Raw genomic sequence first — 21162 nt, 5'->3', positions numbered from 1 at the left:
CCAACCCAGGATTATGGTCAAAGACGCACCCCGGGCTCCTCTCCAGAGAAGTGAGGACGCTAGGGGGGCGAAGATCCGGTTACTCGTTGTACCCATGTAGAAATAACTAACTTTTTTCTGATTTACGGACATTAAGGAATGTAACTGAGGCTTTTAGGTTGAGAAAAATCATCATGAGGAACCTGCGTATTTTAAGCAACTGAATATATAACTATAATCAATAAGTTTAAACAGTCACATCTTGTTTTAAATAATTGTACCGTAACTAATGAATATAAAAAAATATGTGTTACCGATCCATCTTAAAACTAAAGTCGGTAAACACTTCTTAGGTATGTCTACTGGCTGCTCAGCCCGGAATAATATAATACAAAAATTAACAGTTTTTAAATTTATTTACGAAAATTGTCAATGACTAAATTTTCACTGAGCAATTGTATGTGACTAGCAATAGCCCCTAAGAAATAATATTTGTTAGCAATAAATTGGGAGCCAGTTATTTATTACCTATACAGCAAATCTGAAATTACAAAACGCCTGTAATTGAATATAATGAAATCAAAGGAAATCGTGAGTAAGGCGAATCACCTGCAGGATATTACTATAGACAGATCAATTAGATAAGTTCACTTTTTCTGACTTGTGCTATTTTTATGTATCTTTCATAACATTTACCATAACAATCGTTCATGTTTTATTAAAAAGTATTGCGTGAGATAAACTTTATACGAAGGTGAATGGGTCATTATTCATTGAATTTTGGTGTTCATTACAATAGGGATACCTTCCTGGAATTAAACTCATTTATGATTATGATTTAATTCATACATAAGCCGTGTGGTTCCCAGCACGGCCAAAATAGGACCACTCCATATCTTTTCCATGGATGTCGTTAAAAGCGACTTAGGATTGGCTAATAAACTTGGGATTCTTCTTAAGCCATACAGCTGAACGTGGCCTTTCAGTCTTTGTTAGACTGTGGGCACTGTCTACCCTACTGAAGACGTGATAATATGGATATAGGTATGTTTAAAAATAACTACATAAAACTACAAATAAGTAACAGAAAAAATAATCGATTGTTCTAAAGTGAGTTATTAAGGTCAGGGAATAGTGAAAATATAATTAAAGGCAAAAGTTTACTTAGCTAATTTAAACTATCGAATTGTTAAATAAATTCAATTTGAATTAAACTCAATCTTTATGATTCGTGAGCAGAACAGGTACGTACCTAAACAAAGCTAATTCAAATGTAATTTTATTGATTTAAAATAACATACATACATACATATGGTCACGTCTATATCCCTTGCGGGGAAGACAGAGCCAACTGTCTTGAAAAGACTGAATGGCCACGTTCAGCTATTTGGCTTAATGATAGAATTGAGATTCAAATAGTGACAGGTTGACTAGACCTTCGCCTAAAAAACCTATCCCTTAGTTTGTAAGCCTAACCCTTAGTCGCCTTTTACGATATCCATGGGAAAGAGACGGAGTGGTTCTATTCTTTTTTGTATTGGTGCCGGGAACCACACGGCATTTTAAATAACAACAGTAATAATTTATAGATTTAGCACGGGGCTTCTTATTTACAGAAAAAGTTGCCAATGTTATTCCGAAAATTTATCGAAATCAGTCCAGTAGTTTTGAGTTTATACATATAGTTTATAGTATTTTTGTTTGTATCGAATAAACAAAAATACAAAACTTTTCTCTTTACCTAATAAATATACGTATGGATTTATATGGAGTCTGGATGTAATCTTCTAGCCTTGTCCGCTCTATGTTGTGAAGATAAGATCCGTATCGTAACATGTCCTTTTATGATATGATTTAGCAAAGTACATACTTATTCAAATTTGCCATTCAATAAGTCAATTGACTTAATCTTTTCCTTTTGACTGAGTAAATAATATTAATTCAGTCAAATAGGTTTAAAAAGGAGATAGGATCCTACACTGGTACAACAGGCCACAATGACGTTTAATTGAACGTCCAAAATATGAAGTTTTTGCAGTCTTACACTGACTAGGTAGGTAGTTACTGTGTACATTAAATTATGAAATGGTATATTGGAATGGTATCTATATTTATGGAAGACTTGATGGTACTGTCCGCGTGACAGAAAATTGACATGACACAAAATAAATAACGAAAGTAAATTAATGTTTTTTAGTAGGTACTGTTTTTGTTGAATTAAAACTTTCTCGTTGCATTATACTGTAGCCCGCTGGTTTCAGTCGTTCGGTGATCACAGATCATTGTAACAAAATTCGAAACGTCCGAGATAAATTAAAGGTAGGTACGTCACAAGCGCGTTTAATACCTGTATTATTTGTATATAGGTACTGTTATGGCTGAACCCCTCATCAACATAGACTTACTTTGTGATGGAGCTCTTCGAATCCTCCGGCAACCCGACGAATATAACCGTAGATGACATTGGAACAACAAACACAAACACTTTTTACTGTAAATTTTGATCACGCGATAAATACGAACCGACGCAAAAAAAACTCGGACAAGTAACTAGCACTGATGGAACTATGTCAAAAATGATGTATGTAATAAAAATTGCGTGCCAGTACCTCGGAATATTATTGTATACTGCCGTTTTACTCGCGAGTTTTATGGTAAAATCGGCGTGGGTGATACTGTAGGTGTCGTTCTCAACCTCGAATACATTAGGCAAAATTATAATTTTCTTTTTGTCCTTATGCAAACAACAGAGTTCTGGTTTAGGTCTAGTGTATGACTTCATAAACTTCCTTGTTCAAGTTTTCAGTCAGAGTATTCAGGAATTTGTTTTTTGCCACTTTAAAGTGTCATTAGGGTAAAACCAGCCAAACCATAAAACCAAATGTATGTGTTCAGTCAAGTGGACCATATCTATACAAAACCATACCAACCTCTATAAGTCTACAATACGAAGGCGATATATGTTCTATGTGACTAGAGACATCGCGCTAAGCTGTCGTCATCATCCGGGCAGGATCCTCATAGGGAATGCGGAAAATCATTTCTGTTTAGAAACCTGGGGTCCGCCCGACATGGATACTATTTAATAACAATACTTTATTCATTTAACAAATCCTACTAGGATCATAATGTTTGTGTGGTTGTTGCACGGCAAAAGGCCACTAAGCCTTTTACGACATCGAGAGATGGAATAATCTTACCCTTAAATAAAAATTATAAAAAAATACCTGAAAATTATACATTATGAAAGACAGGCAGCCGAGTCCGAAGAACCTGTTGCCATTATAATAGAGATCGCCGACCACCAGCTTATTTAAGGGAGGGAGAATAACATGTAATCTATGATATTTTAAAAATAATCTTGTCTTTATTGTTACTGTCATACATACATACATACATAAACTCACGCCTCTTTCCCGGAGGGGTAGGCAGAGACTACCTCTTTCCACTTGCCACGATCCCTGCATACTTCCTTTGCTTCATCCACATTCATAACTCTCTTCATGCAAGCTCGGCGGTTTCGGGCACTTTTGACCTGACCCTTCACCAGGACGTCCTTAATTTGATCAAGATATGTTCGTCTAGGTCTTCCCACCCCGACCTTTCCCTCCACACTCTCCTTGTATATCTGCTTAGTCAACCTGTTTTCATTCATCCTCTCCACATGACCGAACCATCTCAACATACCCTTTTCTATTCCTGTAACTACATCTTCTTTCACATCACAACATTCCCTTATCACGCTGTTCCTTATCCGGTCACTCAATTTCACACCCAACATACTCCTTAACGCTCTCATTTCCACTGCATTTATTCACAGTTACTGTCATAGTTGTGTTTTTACTAGAATAAAACCAATACATTCGGTTTTGCGTTATTATTATATACAGTACCTACATATATACTACCCCTAGGTACAGGTAACTTCTATAGTTGGTTCGGAACGTTGCCGGAACCGGTCGGTTATAATTATTATATCTTTAGCAATACGTATGCATAGAAGCACTGCAACTCTACAATGATTATAAGGTGTGCCAGCCTTGTATACCAAACTTGCAACGTTGACACATGTGCGTCTTGTGAGTGCCGAAGCCGAACCCGGCACCAGAAACAGTAAACAAGCTTCTTAGTTAATTAAAATAAATAGATTATCTCACTAGATTTATTATAAAACAATATATAAAATCTCAAAAGCTTTTCACAATACATAACATTCGGATATTTAAGAAACGAATGTTTAAAATACAAAAGTAACAAATGCATTCCGTATTCCGTGGTACTAGCGTGTGTAGCTTCCTTAACTGTCAACAAAAAATATTGTAATTTCTGAACGTTAAATGCCAAGCTTGTCTTGACTTGACGGTGACGGCTGTTGGCCGAGGAGAACGCAGTGAACTTGTTATTCCATTTGAAAGTAAATTAGTTTCTGTTAAAAGATTTAAGTTAATGAAGACTGTGTGAAAATCATTACCATGTTAAGTCAAACTTCTACTGAGGCGTTGCTCTCAGCAACTTACGTAGAAAATTACTTAGATTGTGTTGAAAATCTTCCGAATGACCTGCAACGACATTTATCGCGTATGCGTGAGCTTGACGTAACATACAGAGGTAAATCTTATATTTTCGGTCGCTATAAGCGTACTCTTTGATATTATGCAGTCTACAATACATTAAACATTCCATGTAACTCATGGAACGCCTTCAAAAATGTTGTGTTGACGTTCGCCTTTATGCCCCATTACATATGTATACATTATACAGATAGATATAATTTGATGTTGTGGACCAAAATAACATCATGTTTCAGTAATCCCATCCTAATACGGTGATAAAAGTTCATATTTAGTATGATTTCCATAGATCCCATGAAGTAACAATTTAAAAAAAGACCAATCAACCATGCCCATCTTGATTACTCTTGATGAACAAAATATAATAAACTGTTCACATATGAGCTTAAGGCATTCTTAATGTGGGTTTTGCTAATTTTATAGAACAAATAAATGAAAATCAAAATCACTTACATCATTTAAAACATTTACAAACAAAATAAAAATTTGTTTGATTTTCAAAGGACCTTAATTGAAACTGATTATTTTAACTAAGACATACTATATTCACTGCATAGCCAAAATTAAAACCAAAATCAGTGCTGATTTTATCCTTATGAAGATTAAATGTCGTAAATTTAATATGCTCTTATATTACACCATACCAATTCCTGGTAACATGTTAAATATTAAGGAATAAAAATCTATTATAGATCTATATGGCCTCTGTGGCGCAGCGGTAGTGCGCTTGTCTGTGACAGCGGTGGTCCCGGGTTCGAATCCTGGCCAGGGCAGGATGATAAATGAACTTTCTCTGATTGGCCTGGGTCTTGGATGTTAAACTATATAATTATTTATTATAAAATATAGTATTGTTGAGTTAGTATCTCCTATCACAAATTTTGAACTATAAGGCTAACTCAATCTGTGTAATTTTTCCGTTTATATTTATTTATTTATTGAATAACCATTTTTAATAAGTTCTTAAATTTGATAAGTTTACTTTATGAGTTATTTAATTTGATAATTTTAAATCTAGAATGTCTACGTGATGCGGAAAACCACCTGGCTGTTTGCATCAGTTTGAACACAGAGGAGCGTCGTCGCACCAGAGCTGCCATCAGACTTCAAGCGGCGCTGGTTGCAGCCAAGGAGATAGGAGATGAGAAGTTGCAGGTGGTCCAGTTATTGCAAGACTTAATTGATAACAAGCAGAGGTCTCTTGATGGAGATCGGAAGAAACTAGGTAAGTATTGATAGATAATAATGGTTCAGATTTGATATGTCAGAAAGATGTAGAGAAATAAGATAACATATTTCATAAACTATAGAACACACAGTATGTGTAACACAACAACAATAACAACAAATACATTTACAAATAACAACTGCAAGTTCAAAATAGCTCTTTACACAAGCAATCTTTTACGGACAATTTTGTAGGAAAATGGAGTGTATCATATATATGTTTGGCTACCATTACTACTTATACTTATTTTACTCTTACCCATATTAAGGATAAAACTGAACAAATATAAAGTGAAGTATTTAATGATTAACTCTTATTAATTTCAACATACAATAATTGCTGTCACTCAAAAAAGCAAATCATTCCAACAGTTTCTTGCCTTGACGTGAACACAAATGGTACAGTTAAAGAAGAGCCCACAACACCTTCGGAGTCCCATCGGAGCGGAGACAAGGACAGCTCTCCGCTGCCAGCACAACACTCCACCCCCGCACCGACCGCTGAACGCGCACCTGAGAAAGAGAAGGAGAAAGCTGATCGAGATAAGAGTGGAGGTGAGGATATTTTATTTCTTATAATAAAGGATATTTTAGCTTGTTTTTTTAGATGATTTTGGCTTAACAACTGCTTCATGATTGAAATATATGTTTTAAATTTAATGAATGAATACTAAAGTGTACTTATCTATGTACGAAGCCTACTAGCTATGTACCAATAGGTTTTATCAAAATCATAACTATCTAAACCTATTAAGGTAAAATGGTATGCTTATGACAGTGGATACGAATTGGTATGCAAAAGTCGCAAGATATTATTAGACTTTAAAAAATACTTTGAGAGCTTAAGTTAAAAAAAAATGTGACTGTTTCAGGGGAGAGATGGTCGAAACGCGCTCGCAGGTCGCGTGCCGCGGCCGGCGGCGCCACCGACGGGGCCGACTCCAGCGAGCGCGACAGCGAGCGGCCGCAGCACAACACGCACCAGAAGAAAGGTATTTTCGGCTACCGACAACTTGCTTGGACTACAAGGAAGTATTCGGTTTTTGCAATTATTTAATTCTAACAATTTTTTCAGATTATTCATTTGCAAGCAATTGTCTTGTGTAACATTACAATACTAAACTCTATTTCAATCCACAGGCATGGGCAAGAAAAAGAAGCGCAAAGCCCGCCAAGCGGCGCAGCGCTCAGAGACGCCGCCCGAAGAAACGGATGCCATTGACCCCGACGAGCCCAGATACTGCCTCTGCGACCAAATCTCCTTCGGCGAGATGATTCTATGCGACAACGACCTCTGCCCCATAGAATGGTTCCATTTCTCCTGCGTCTCCTTAACAACCAAGCCGAAGGGGAAGTGGTTCTGTCCTAAATGCCGCGGGGACCGGCCGAACGTCATGAAACCTAAAGGACAATTCCTGAAAGAACTGGAACGGTATAACAGGGAGAAGGAAGAGAAGGCATAGTGTTAAGTGAGTTAATTGAGAATGACAAGGATGTGAAGCAGCAATAAAGGCTGATTTGACCGCTAATATTGATCACTTGTTACATTTAGTGCAATGAAAGATAGTACACATTTTTATCATAATGATCCAGTGATTGAGCCAAACCATATAATAATTATATACACATGAAATTGACTGAAGCGCTGACAGTACACACAATTCTACATTCTTTAAGAAATATGCTAAGAGACAATCTTACGGGACTAAAACATTTTGTAGCACATTTCAAAAGTAACACAAATGGGCACTAAATTCGTGATTCTGAGACTATTTTTCATAGCATGCTATCTGCAGTCTCAATTTTGAACGTAATAATGATTGATATAAAAAATTTAACACATTGCATAATGAACGACATGACATAAAATATGCAGCGAGTGTTAAATATTAGTGTAATGATCACTGTAAAGGCAGCATTCAGTTCGACACAATCGGAAATCAAACAGCCTACTGCCATCCTATCTTTATTGTAAAAATTTCAAAGATGCGAAGCAAGTCTCAACTGCTGGGAAAAAGAAAACATATTTACTCTACTCTAGTCCTTTGCTGGTCTTACAGAGTAGTAAAAGATGAATGTTAGGATTCTTCAGTTTTCCGAAATGTTTGAAACCATTCTCATTAAATCCATACACAGAGAGTATTATTATGTAAATGTGATTTCAATTTGTAAAAATTATTTGCTTACAAGTAAGTTGTACCCGAGTACACAAATAAAAATAAATTATTTAGAAGAATCTCTATGTTTCAAATTATAATGAAGTTAAAAGGGACATTTCTATTGAATTTTATTTGATAAAAAGTGTCGTTACGACTCCAATAGATGTATATATAATTGTATTTTCTTATTATTATTGTGAATTGAATAACGCATTAATGCGTCGACAACTATTGTACATAGCCACGGGGCTATATTTCGTATTACAAAAAATTCATATTTTAAAAAACTTCTCTTTATTTCATTGTTTAGTCTTCTCTTCTCAAGAAATTACAAAAAATTTGATCTAATAATTAGCTCACTTCTTACTATGTCAAGATGGTTAGCTGCTCTCAACAATACATAAAAAATCCTATTGGTCATTGTAATCTAAATCTCAAAACTTTGGACGAATTTACTCTTAAATAGTCACAGTGGACTTTCATTAGTCTTTTGTGTTCACTAGCGTAGACTCAGTGTTATGATAACGGAAAATACTTTCCATTTTCTGAAGCTTTTATTCATATAAGTAACGAATGGTCTTATGGTTGGTTATGATAGTTGTTGCGAGGCGCAGAGCGATTACGCACATTCATTCAGCATCCTACAATGTGATACTCGTTTTATTCATAATTTAAATTGATGTAAATAAATGTAAGGCGAATCAAATGCGCGTAGTCTGCTCTCCCTTTGAATTTTGTTTGTATGGATAAGTTAAATATAAGTTTTAAGAATTGTACTCGGATTTTTATTTAAAACCATTCTATCAACAGTCAGGAATTTTATTCAGAACTAGGGGATATCAAATTCATTTTGTTTACATTATAAAGCAAGGTTTAACTATGAATGAAAGTGGTAAAAATGAAACAAAAACTTATTTATTTAACTTTATTTAAGTACACGAATTATACACAATTCTAACTACTATTAGTAACCATGCAGAATAATTCTATCCTTAGCTTTTATAAATATATTCAAGTCTCAATTTAAATATTACATTTTATTATGCTTGATCTAATTCTGGATAATACGAGATAAATGCAATGTTTCTTGTATTTAAAAAAACGAAGATTACTGTTAAAAATATTGCAATGGCTTAAACTTTCGACTAGATTATTATTATCAATATAATTATTCTCTATATTGCAAATTGAACGCAGTAAACTTTAACTACTTAATATGAATCCCATAAAATAAGTAATAGTACCATTTTGTCTAAATATTTCGCTAAACTATACATAATAAGATCATTATCTGAACTCAAGTTCAATCTGGTAAAACCCACAACTCACAAATCTTGCTACCTTCATATATTGCAACCAGAGATAAAAAAACATTTGTAGATTGTTAGACTAAAAGTGATAAAGTTATTGAAGGGGCTTTTGCAAATAAATTTTAAAGGAATAAATTTCACCCTTGAGATAGGGTAGACACCCTTTTGGTAGGTCTTTTTATATTTTAATAATTTTCAATAATTTATGTCTTATAGCACAAATATTAAACTACTCACACAATATATTGTAGGGTGGGACAAGGATTTACAAAACGCGGAATTAATTTGGCGGCTTGGAAGTGAGCTGCATGTGACATTCCGCGCAGAGTAGATTAACGCACAAAAGTGATAAATTAATAAAACGCATATGTGTCCATTCCTGGTAAAGTGAGACGTAAGTTACGTCTACAGGGTGACTTTTAATTCAACTGCATAAATTTAACTGTTAAGTGTACTCATCTAAAGGATATTTAAAAACGTTAAAAGAAAAATATCGGTTCATATTTCCGAAAGTACGAAAAAAAAAAAATCCATCGTGCAATTTGATAGGATTTTAATCTCAATGTAATGGAATTTAGGTTGAATGTCGCAATGCGCTATGGCCATGCGGAGTTCAGTAGATAGCGTAAACGGTTAGTAACCATTTCGCACTGTGAATCTTGACATCTTGATACTAGAAAAATAATTTATTTTTCAGACATTTATTTACATGTTAAGTTTTAATTTCTTTTTGTAGTATTGGTCTTTAACAAAATGTGTGACGTAGTTTTTGAGGGTTTTTTTAAATGTGAAAATGATGACGTTTAATTTAAATAAAAAAAGGCTCAGAAGCATGGGTACAGTCTATGTTTAAAAGGATGCAGTTGTTTTAAATGTCACCCTGTATATTCGTTTACTGTGCAGTCTTCCACGCGAACTTCAGAGCCGGCAACTTATTTCGCGCGTACTGAACCAATTCCTTTATATTGAATATAGCACACAAAACACACCTTAAACAATAAAATACGGCAAGACAAGATAATACTTGATCAGCGTCAGATAAGAAATATCTTCCAATATTCTTATCCCAATTAAACTTAAAAACGAAGATAATTTGTGACAAAAACAAATAATATGACACTAATTTGAACACAAAGCCTAAATATACTAAAATAATATTCGTTTTATAGGTACAATATACTTGGTAATAAAATAAAGATTTTTCAATAACTAAGTTACATTTTACTATTCTATGAAATGGCAGCCTACTTCTATCGAGACAATAAGATGCATAGATTGCGCCTATTTAGCTTGGTCGAATAATATAATACTACTCTAAATAACTCACTTATGACCAAGCAAGCTAGACGAACGCCACGAGTCTTATGGTGCTCACTTACACACACCATCAAAAATCACGATGACGTCTGTTCACGAACATTGGCAAGGCATGTGTCGTACTTTCACTTTCCTATCTCTTCGATTTACTTTAGAAAGAGAGGGAGCAACATATGCATTTACAATTCGTTTAAAACCTCGTAGATCAGGTAAAAAGGTAAATAACCGACGCACATTATACCCAGACGCCATGAGGATTTTTGTTCGTGGGTGCCGCGTTTTCAAGCTGTCGCGGTGAACCTATAATTCTCCGCGCGCTTCCGGTTTTGCACAGACCTGTAATAAACATACATAAAATAATAATTACCATAAGATCAAGTCATAGTATTTGCTAATAATTTTTTACCAATAAGAATTAATACATACATAAAATCACGAATTTTTTACCGGAGGCGTAGGAATTAATATTAACTTAGAAAAACAGTTTGTTCTGCTATTCATTCTATTAGAGTACTCAATGGAAAACTTCGAGCACAGTAATGTATATTAGTATAAATGTTATGAACCGTCTAAAGGATGCCTCAGTTCGTCCACGCTGCCCGTCAAGCTCTGCAAATTCGCTTCTTTCATCTCCTGCACTAGCCGCTCCACTTGCCGCTTCTTCTCCATTATGGCATCTTCTAACACTCCCACCTGCGTCAAAAATATTGAACTAATAAAAAAACATGCAATTAATTCTTTCAATGATGTGGAACAATTAGAGTTTTTTAGGTTTACTCACTGGATTTCCGACACCTACAATTCCTGGGTCATTAAACAAACGCCTCATACATTGTTATTCCCCAAAGGATTGCTCATACAACGTCAATGGGAGATTTTTTTATCCTAACCTTCTTTTCAAGTGAACGGGACATTTCTATCTGACCGGTCACAAAATAATTAATCTATCAATTAACAATTTAATATGAGTTATTTATAAAAACTGTTACCTCTCGTTTGAGGTTTTCAGCGGTAAGATGATTGATCTCGGTGGCATGCTTCGCTTGTTGGATTTGACTTTGCAAATTCTCCATCTCCGCAAGCATTGATCTCTCTAGCGCTTGTCTACAAAAAAAGAAAAAATCATTATCTTATGCAGTAGAAAAATATTCAGGAATGGTGAGATGGCAAAGTGATAGAAGGTCGAAATATTTGTTTTGACTAGATCACTATAGTCTCTTCGCATGTTCCCCTTAAACACAACAATGACCTAGAATTAATACTGTGACGCCAGTGAGGTTAGCATTTGGGGCGTTAGCGGGGTCAGAAGTGGGATATTATTGGTGTAAGAAGTGGGACGCTAGTGGAGTTGGAACTGTCAAAAGTAGGGCGGGATCTGTAGTGATAAAAAAATATTATGGCTTATTTCTGTTTCTTACACACCGGTTCTCCTGTTGGCGGGAGTTGATGACCCGCTGCTCATTATGAATCTCCTCCATCAGCTTCCTGATCTTATTCTTGCACTGCAACAGCTCCGTTTCGCAGTTAGCCAGCTTAGATCGCACCAGGACTATCTCAGATTTTATGGTTTTTTCGTTCTGTTTCACTAGTTCACTTTCTTCTTCTATGTATGTTAGGGCTTGAACCTAGTTGTAATTAAATTTATAAATTACGAAATCACAAGACCACAAAAGGTTCAAAATGCGGCATAGGTCCTTCGAGCCGGAAAGATACTTCAAATTTATACCAAATATCCTACTATTTCCAATGGGGCGTCTTTTTGGTAATCGGCAGTAAAGAATATAAGCAATGAGTTAGATTTGCTAATTTTAAGTAATGTTAGCGAAAATCTGCGTAATATAAGAATATAGAAGTGGTAAGTATATGAATATGACGTCACAACTGACGATTCTGACATAAAGTTATCATAATGCATTTTCTCGTATTGCATATTTTTCGTTTTGCATTGCAGTACAGTGTGTGATACAAGACAACATACCTATTGTTTTATGTACGATATCTTCCAACAATATTCTAGCTAATCTATTACCTGTTCAGTGCTAATCCTGAGCTGGTTATCCGTCGAGCTGATCTGCTGCTGGAGAAGTTCCACCTGACGCTCTTGCTCACGACCCTTGTTCTCCCAGTAACCGATTTCAGCGTCGTACTGCCAAATATTCAATGAGTTTATTAAGATAGCAATAATAACATACTTACTCAAAAATAAGTAAGTATAACCCAACGGCACCTTGGGCTCTTCTTAGGAGGTGAAAACGCAACAAGGACTAACGTTAGATTGTTTTATATGTAGATACGGTTTATTATGATGATTGTGTGTGTTACTAACCTTGATGAGATCCACTTGCTGACTGGACAACTTCTCTCGCTGATAGTTGACCAGCGACACAAGTTCCCTATACTGGCTATTGTAACTGACGGCCTCCGGATTCCTCGCGTCGTCATCCGGCAGGTTGACGGGAGACATGTGTGCTGGGCGACCGGGTTGCATGCGATTAGGAGACTTCCCGTGAGGTTGCGACGGAGGTGGGGGCGAGCGGTAAGGCGGAGGCGGCTCTCTGGTGGCATAATCATTGTATAAACAAAGAACTGTCAATTTTTATAAATATAGATAACAACCAACTCGTCTCGGCTTCGCACTTTCAGAGATAAGTGAATACATACAGACAGAGAAAATAGGGGAACTTTAAAATATGTCACTACATTCATTGTCATTTATTATTTTAGATAAAACAGAAAAATACTTTGTGTAAATTCCTTTGGAGCAAAGTGCCAAGCCAAATGAAGTTGAAATAGTAAAAAAGATTAAGGTAAAATAGTTATTCGTTAAGTATATTAATTCTGGCAACAACTACAAATTAAATATGACAAAAAAGTAAACAATTAAATAATAGAAATGTGCATTTTGATTTAAAAACAATAAAATATGATGTTGCTAGAAAGGGCTACATCTCAAATATCGTAAATTAATATACAGAGAAATTTACTGTAAACCAGTACTATATTAAAATATAGCAAATGCATATTATTAAATTGAGAAACAATTGAAAAATCCAGGTAACTTGCTTTTTTTTATCTCAATGGCGGAGACATCAAACCTGGGATCTCTCTGCAAGACTTTTATCAAACAAAATAATAGGAGGTAGGTGTAAAAGTATGATGATGCCCAAAAGGGGTTTCTATTCAATACAAAAAATACCTATGTTGGCTGTAAAAAATCACTTACCTATAAGGAGGAACATTTTTGATCACAGCATTATCAGGGTCCACAGATTTAGTCTGCTGGACTCCTTTAACCACGCCCACTGGGTTCCCGGGGGATGTATTGATATTGTTATATGTTGGGGTGGTATTCAACCCATTTGGGGAGTTCTGACTTTCTAATATGTTCGGATTTGAAGCACTGTGGCCACTGAAAATGGTTTAAGATTGCTCAGTGATACCAATTTTTTAAAGTAACTAAGCATAAACCATACTTGATCTACCTTGTAATATTACAAATGCAAAGCTATATATCAATCAAGGCAAGCATTTTTACAAGTTAGTGTAAAAATGTGTAACCACAACTTGCAAATGATTTAAAAAAAAAATTCATTGCTGTTTTTATCTTTTCTAATATAAAAGATAAAATCAGCAATTACCCTTATAGCTTGATAGGATTTTTCATTAGAAAGTCTTAGAAAAGAAATATTAATAGTAGTCCATTAACTCTAAGTGCAAATTATCTTACATACATATAATCACGTCTATATCCCTTGCGGAGTAAACATAGCCAGCAGTCTTGACAAGACTGATAGGCCATGTTCAGTTGTTTGGCCTAATGAAATAATTGAGATGATTACCTTAAGATGTATGTTATGACTAACTTTAGGATAGGGGTTCGCTATTATGGGAATTTTCGAAAATCATACCTTAGGATTACCCACATAAGGTTTAGCATTCATATCTCAGTTGATTACCTCTATCACATTGTACTTTTATTTAATGCAAATGTTAAAACAATAATTTGACCTAATTTAAATACTGTTTGCAATTTACAGAATTAATAGTTACAAATTGTATGCTAAGGTATTGATTAATAGAGTCAGGAATGAAACTGATGACAAAATATGGGATGCTCAAGCGGGATTTCGAAAGGGAATGGGATGTACTGATCAGGTCTTTTCCTTGCGGTGCATAGCCGAAAAGTTTTTGGCCAAGAGTCAAAAAGTCTATTGCACATTCGTAGATCTGGAAAAGGCCTATGACAGAGTTGAGAGGAATGAATTGTGGTCAGCACTTTCTATGCATGGGGTGAGCAGTCTCTTAATACGAGCACTGAAATCCTTATATGAGGATTCGAGTGCTTGTGTCAGGATAAACGGAGCGCACACTGAGTGGTTTAAGATTGAGAAAGGCGTTAGGCAAGGATGTGTTGCGTCACCGTGGCTGTTCAACCTATTTATGGATAGCTGTTTGACAGATTTGAAAGAGTCTAAAAGTGGATTAAGGATGAATGAGTTACTCGTCAAATGTCTGCTCTATGCCGACGATCAGGTTATACTGGCGTCATCAGCGGAGGAGTTACAGGAGATGGTAAACTGTATGCATGAAGCTTTAAAAGAGAAAGGAATGAAAGTGAACGTAAGTAAAACTAAAACACTGGTTTTTGAAATGGAGAAAGAAATGACAGCATGTAATATTTTGATTGGAGGAGAAAAAGTGGAGCAAGTGAAAGAGTTTGTATATCTAGGATCAAAGTTTACATCAGATGGCAAGTATGATAGTGATATTGAAAGGAGAGTGAACGCGGGGAACATGGTGAATGGAGCTTTGCATGCCTTTATGAGCAGTCAGAAACTATCCAAAAAGGCTCGACTGGCTGTGCACAGGGGCGTGTTGGTCCCGACATTAATGTATGGGAGTGAAAGTTGGGTATGGCAAAAGAAGCATGAAAGCAGAATAAATGCAGTGGAAATGAGAGCGTTAAGGAGTATGATGGGTGTGAAATTGAGTGACAGGATAAGGAACAGCGTGATAAGGGAATGTTGTGATGTGAAAGAAGATGTAGTTACAGGAATAGAAAAGGGTATGTTAAGATGGTTCGGTCATGTGGAGAGGATGAATGAAAGCAGGTTGACTAAGCAGATATACAAGGAGAGTGTGGAGGGAAAGGTCGGAGTGGGAAGACCTAGACGAACGTATCTTGATCAAATTAAGGACGTCCTGGTAAAGGGTCAGGTCAAAAGTACCCGAAACCGCCGAGCTTGTATGAAGAGAGTTATGAATGTGGACGAAGCGAAAGAAGTATGCAGAGATCGTGGCAAGTGGAAAGAGGTAGTCTCTGCCTACCCCTCCGGGAAAGAGGCGTGATTTTATGTATGTATGTATGTATAGTTACAAAACATGTAAGAGGAATTGATAGTAGTTAATCAATATGTTAAAATTATTGTGTAAAAGTGCAGCTATAAAAGTATTATGCAACATTCCATAATACACAAATGAACTATGTAATAACTTTATTTTCAGGAGAAAAATGGCACTTAGCACCTTCCTGGTCCTTTGAATAATAGGAAATATCTTTACACAATTAGATCTAATGTTGTTGATTAGAAAAAAGATGAATAATGTTACTGAAAAACATTGACCAAATCCCTAAAAAGCAGATGAAAATCAAACAATGCCTGTATCAGGTAAAGCCTACTGAACAAAAAATTTTTACTCTGCTGCATATATTTATTATTAAAATTTTTATTTAAGTGTTATATTATTTATTAGAATACTGTGAAACAAGTTATAAAAGCTAGATATAAAAATATGTCGGTTACTCACCTACTATTTGCCACTGGTGATCTTGAGTTATTTGTCACCTGTTGTGGCTTTTGATTGTTCGCAGAGTCTGATCTCCTCAATATGAACTGTATATCGTTAGAATATTCCCCCCATTTCATTAAAATCTATTAAAAATACAAAGAAATTTTAAGAAAATAACACAACAGTGGCATGTAGATGTACAAAGTATACATATATGTATATTTATATATATGTATATTTTAACAAAATTATATTGACGTACCTTCAGAGGATACTCTTGAGGAGCTAAAAGACGTTCATTATTTCTCCACCTCTCTATCAACGTGAATCTGCCCACTTTGCCAGTGGCATGAGCCAAAGCAAACACTACATCCTGGAATACGTAGAATATATTATTAATACAAAAGCATAAAACGCATAAAGAGTAAGTACTTAATAAATAGGCTAAGCCAAAGAATTTATGTACTGACCTGACAAGTAGTGGTTTCGGTGACCCCACAAACAATCCTTTGTATACCTTCGACCCAGACCTTCAACTCCATTAATTTCAGCAAATTCGGTCAGTTAAAACTATACATATGCCTACGACATAATTGTAATATAACTAAATCAACCTAAGACTTCTTTTTCACATAAAAAAAACTGAAATAGGACATAAACATACCAAAAACACAAAAATAAATTATGTGTGCCAAAGTGGAGAATGAGAAATCTTCGTTCAGAAACCTGCTGCGCTCCTTGCTTGACGCAAAATGACTGTCAGTGACAGTGACAAACACATTTTCCAAAAACAATCCTACAGATGCAATTTTCAACAGATGGGCAAAAGAAACAAGCCAATAAAAACTAGGCTAGGCAGGCTATTGGCTAAATCAGGTTTTTATATAAAACTGTCCCCACCTGACCTTTGCAGAGAAACCTGCTTGAAATGGATCATAGTTATACTTCCAGTTGCTTGAATGTATAGGTTTCCTCGACGTATTAAGCCTTGATTAGCAGTCAAACTTTTTATACAGAACAAATAATGGTTGCACACCTACGCCATAGGGACTATGGTTTTGGTTTTTTAAATTATGAACAGCGGGTCATGTTTCTCTGACGCTGATTTTACATGAAAACAGTTAAGTAATGGCAAATGGTCACAGCAGAATTTGAACCTTTGTACATACATACATAAAATCACGCCTCTTTCCCGGAGGGGTAGGCAGAGACTACCTCTTTCCACTTGCCACGATCTCTGCATACTTCCTTCGCTTCATCCACATGAACCTATGTACCATGAATAAAATACTGGCCAACTACATATAAAATTAAAGTCATTAATTTGAAAGTAACAGTGACTTTCGTCATTCTAAGTACTTATTATAAATCATTGGCAGAATCACCGAAAGTCCGGTGAAAGCCATTATATAGAAAAGAAAGAAACTATTGACTTAATAATACCCAAAGAGCATATAAAATAAACCTATTATCGTAACACTCCTTCATATAAGTCGTACTGAATACCTACTGTTTGTATCTGAATACTTTGTATCCATAGGTAAAAAAAAATAGATCATGGCTGCTCCCCAGGATGATGATGAGGAGGTACTACTGTTTTTATCCCCTTAAAAAATAACTTAGATATACTTAATCTGAACCTTTGTGCGTAATGACTTGTATATAAATAACACACTAAGCTGCACAGATGATTTAGTCCATATGGTCTCTAGGTTCGATTACTCTCGCAAGTGAATAACACCAACTATGAAAATTACCTTTCAAGCTAGGTGCCGTGTGATTTCCGACACATGAAAATAAGACCACCGCATCTCTCTCTCATAAATGTTGCATGAGAATAGGCACATCCATGTGGATGTGCCTATTCTCATGGATGTCCATCTAATGCATCCTTTATCATAACCCAGTATGGTATGGATATGGTTTCCTGCAAAGGTTGCGATTTCAGTCGAGAGTCGCTGTAACCTGACTCACCCTTATCCAGGATTGTGGTTGAAATGCGCCCCTCGGACTGCTCCTCTTCAGACATTTGAGAATGTAACCGGGACTTACAAAAAAAGAAGATAACGTTTCTTTTCTATTTGTGTCTATCGTACAGAAGCCAACCACCTCAGAAATCAGTCAGTGTCCTCATTTTTTAACGAAGAAGAAATTCTTCGGAATCTTTTTTTATATTTATCCAAATACCTATAGATGTAATAGTAAAAGCTACACAATGTGAATGTTTTCTAGGATCTGATATTCAGCGTTGAAGACGTACAGAAAATTGTTCGTGACAACATCGAGCTTTGTCTTGGCGGGAACACGTATAGCCACTCAAGGACACCACAATGGATCACTATAATCACGGAAAAAACTCTTGCTAGGCTGCACAAACTAAACAAGCCTTTCAAGTACATTTGTAAGTTCGACGCATAAATTATCGCACGAAAACCTATCGCTGTCCCGTTGCACATCATAATAAAAAGCGAAACAGCTATAGGTTTTCGGGTGGATAAAACGTATACGTTTTATCCAACTATTGGTTATAACCAACCTACCCTGTTTGAGGGTCTGCTGAGGAGAGGTGAATTTTAAGAGTGAATATGCTGAAGCCGGAGCGTTGATTCGGGCCTAACCGCCAAAGGAAAGAAAAGAAAGAAAGGTTTGGCTCCAATCGGTAAATTCCTCTTTGCTACTATTGGCTAATGGCATATCTTACTTCGCTGTGATTGACCGGCGACTTGTGATGTGCGTCAGAATGGCTGGTTGTCTGTGGCTTTGGTCTAAGAGAGTTGATCCAAAAATTGCTACATAATTGCTTATATTTGCTACATTTAATAAATAATTGCTACATACGATATATATCTAGAAATAAAATATTTTTTTTGACCAGCCATCCTGACGTTTGGTTGGCTGGTCACATCCTAGTTTAACGCCAAGCATGCACAGTTTCCTGAAATGTATTGCGTCAATAATTGCTACATATTTACTTCATTTATATTATTTAGCTGTAACTTCAAACATGTGTTAAATGAAGGATGTAGCAATCATTTCAATTATCACAAGGAAAAAGTGCCTGATAAAATAATAAAGGCAAATACTCAGTTATGTAGATTTCGTTGGCTTAATTTTTTAGGCTCTGGTAACCGTGTAAGTAATACGATTTATGCAATAAAAAATATGCACCTACCCTCAATAAATCAAAGTATCAATATTGGAATTACAGAGTTGACTTGTTTAATGTTATTCTACACTATAAATAAATGAAATGGCTCTAATCTATTTTTCAAAAGTTGAAAAAGAATCCTCTGTGGAAGTCAGATGTGAGTGCAATGTAAATAATATATTTGAGCGCATTTTGATAGACTGTATATACAGTGCAGATGAACGTGAACATTGTACAGAATCAGATTGTGTAATAAATAAAGTTCAGCGTAAGATACCTGTTCTACACGTTGATATAGCGTCATCCATTAATGATTTACAAGTATCCGCAAATACTTTAATTAATGCTCAAGAACTTACAGAATGCCGGCGTAGTCAATGTAAAGGTGTCAAATCATTTAGTGTATCTTTACGAGATCTTATAGCATTCGAATTCAATTCCGATCAATTTATTTCAATAGATGATCCACCAACATCTCTATTGTTAGAAGGATCTGAGTTCCATTTACTAGCAATAATAGAGTTCGTGCCTCCAATATGTGGAGCGCTAATTGGTCACTATAAAGCTCATTGTAGACGAAATTTAAAATGGATATGTTATGATGACGAATCGAAAAAAATTACGAAGAGTAAAAAGAAGCTAATACCACATTGTATAATATATGCGAAAAAATAATGTAAATATCAGATCAATCAATACCAAATTTAATATTTTTTAATTGTAATATAATTAAACTGAAACATAAGTACAACCCACATTTTGTTTTTATTTACGATAATGTTCTTACTATCCACTAACTTAACATGCCATTTAATAATTCAAACCGCCTGCTGTTCAGTAAAAAATACTGCATCTATTTGCCTATTTTATTTTATCAGGCACTTTTCCTTGGGATAATTTCAATAATTGCTACATCGTTTATTTAACACATATTTGAAATTACAGCTAAATAATATAAATGAAGTAAATATGTAGCAATTATTGACGCAATACATTTCAGGAAACTGTGCATGCTTGGCGTTAAACTAGGATGTGACCAGCCAACCAAACGTCAGGATGGCTGGTCAAAAAAAATATTTTATTTCTAGATATATATCGTATGTAGCAATTATTTATTAAATGTAGCAAATATAAGCAATTATGTAGCAATTTTTGGATCAACTCTCTTAGACCAAAGCCACAGACAACCAGCCATTCTGACGCACATGACTTGTGGCGGAGCTCAGAACAATATACTAATATATACTAATAGGTATATAAAGACATAATTTGAGGTGTTCCACCACTAAAGATCTATTCTTACTCACTGTGCTTGCTTAAAAGACTTATTTTTAATAAAAAATATTATCCTTTTGTTTTAGTGCGTATAATAATAACACAGAAAAACGGCACGGGGCTGCACACTGCCGCGGCGTACTTCTGGGACACCGCTACGGACGGCACTTGCACGGTACGCTGGGAAAACAAGTTCATGTACTGCATAGTCAGCGTATGGGGGTTAGCGCTGCAGATTTAAATAGGGTTATTATCTTGTTTAAATAAATGTTTATACTAACGGTTCCAGTTTCTCTCTAACTAGCCACCAATTAGATGATATAGATTTCATTATAGCCCGAAACCGCCAAATCAATACTAAGTAATACTACTGGGACACTGCCGCG

General features: G+C 35.5%; 4 protein-coding genes across 7 annotated transcripts in view; 2 read left to right on the top strand and 2 right to left on the bottom strand.

The window, feature by feature from the left end:
• The window catches only part of LOC106131665 (microtubule-associated protein Jupiter), a 140851-nt gene extending 138369 nt beyond the window's left edge, over positions 1-2482 (bottom strand). For both annotated transcript variants that reach the window (XM_060949975.1, XM_060949976.1), the window contains exon 1: positions 2385-2482. In XM_060949975.1, the coding sequence (XP_060805958.1) occupies positions 2385-2443 (59 nt within the window). In that variant the 5' untranslated portion in view covers positions 2444-2482. The remainder of the gene's footprint in view (positions 1-2384) is intronic.
• Positions 2483-4335: 1853 nt separating this feature from the next.
• LOC106131487 (inhibitor of growth protein 1) lies at positions 4336-8712 on the top strand. The gene is made up of 5 exons (XM_013330600.2): positions 4336-4587; positions 5569-5775; positions 6150-6332; positions 6650-6769; positions 6918-8712. The coding sequence occupies exons 1-5, from the start codon at positions 4452-4454 to the stop codon at positions 7238-7240; spliced, it is 969 nt and encodes a 322-aa protein (XP_013186054.1). The 5' UTR covers positions 4336-4451; the 3' UTR covers positions 7241-8712.
• A 169-nt stretch (positions 8713-8881) lies between these two features.
• Positions 8882-17113, bottom strand: LOC106131568 (ras association domain-containing protein 8). 3 transcript variants are annotated; one of them, XM_013330694.2, is made up of 11 exons: positions 17018-17113; positions 16824-16935; positions 16616-16726; positions 16372-16496; positions 13787-13972; positions 12890-13118; positions 12593-12709; positions 11986-12188; positions 11553-11667; positions 11130-11256; positions 8882-10899 (listed from the first exon to the last, which is right to left on the bottom strand). In XM_013330694.2, the coding sequence occupies exons 2-11, from the start codon at positions 16893-16895 to the stop codon at positions 10799-10801; spliced, it is 1386 nt and encodes a 461-aa protein (XP_013186148.1). In that variant the 5' UTR covers positions 16896-16935; positions 17018-17113; the 3' UTR covers positions 8882-10798. The 3 variants fall into 3 exon arrangements, with proteins under 3 accessions (XP_013186148.1, XP_013186147.1, XP_013186149.1); XM_013330693.2 differs by having other exon boundaries at positions 16824-17113; XM_013330695.2 differs by lacking the exon at positions 16824-16935 and having other exon boundaries at positions 17018-17107.
• A 797-nt stretch (positions 17114-17910) lies between these two features.
• Positions 17911-21017, top strand: LOC106131570 (dynein light chain Tctex-type 1-like). Its single transcript, XM_013330696.1, has 3 exons — positions 17911-17940; positions 18586-18754; positions 20863-21017. The coding sequence occupies exons 1-3, from the start codon at positions 17911-17913 to the stop codon at positions 21015-21017; spliced, it is 354 nt and encodes a 117-aa protein (XP_013186150.1).
• The last annotated feature ends 145 nt before the right edge of the window (positions 21018-21162 follow it).

The sequence above is a fragment of the Amyelois transitella genome, chromosome 20 (assembly GCF_032362555.1).
Source record: "Amyelois transitella isolate CPQ chromosome 20, ilAmyTran1.1, whole genome shotgun sequence".
Classification (NCBI taxonomy): domain Eukaryota; kingdom Metazoa; phylum Arthropoda; class Insecta; order Lepidoptera; family Pyralidae; genus Amyelois; species Amyelois transitella.
Note: the sequence above shows the minus strand (reverse complement) of the source record. Positions and strands in the feature narration are given on the sequence as shown.

Excerpts from the sequence above, each read along its gene's own strand:
- LOC106131487 (XM_013330600.2), top strand. The coding sequence starts at position 4,452 with ATGTTAAGTCAAACTTCTACTGAGGCGTTGCTCTCAGCAACTTACGTA. Across the intron at positions 5,776-6,149 it reads TGGAGATCGGAAGAAACTAG|TTTCTTGCCTTGACGTGAAC; the intron begins GTAAGTATTGAT and ends TCATTCCAACAG. Across the intron at positions 6,770-6,917 it reads CAACACGCACCAGAAGAAAG|GCATGGGCAAGAAAAAGAAG; the intron begins GTATTTTCGGCT and ends TTCAATCCACAG.
- LOC106131570 (XM_013330696.1), top strand. The coding sequence starts at position 17,911 with ATGGCTGCTCCCCAGGATGATGATGAGGAG. Across the intron at positions 17,941-18,585 it reads CCCAGGATGATGATGAGGAG|GATCTGATATTCAGCGTTGA; the intron begins GTACTACTGTTT and ends AATGTTTTCTAG. Across the intron at positions 18,755-20,862 it reads CAAGCCTTTCAAGTACATTT|TGCGTATAATAATAACACAG; the intron begins GTAAGTTCGACG and ends CTTTTGTTTTAG.
- LOC106131568 (XM_013330693.2), bottom strand. The coding sequence starts at position 16,895 with ATGGAGTTGAAGGTCTGGGTCGAAGGTATACAAAGGATTGTTTGTGGG. Across the intron at positions 16,727-16,823 it reads CCGAAACCACTACTTGTCAG|GATGTAGTGTTTGCTTTGGC; the intron begins GTCAGTACATAA and ends TACGTATTCCAG. Across the intron at positions 16,497-16,615 it reads CTCAAGAGTATCCTCTGAAG|ATTTTAATGAAATGGGGGGA; the intron begins GTACGTCAATAT and ends TATTTTTAATAG.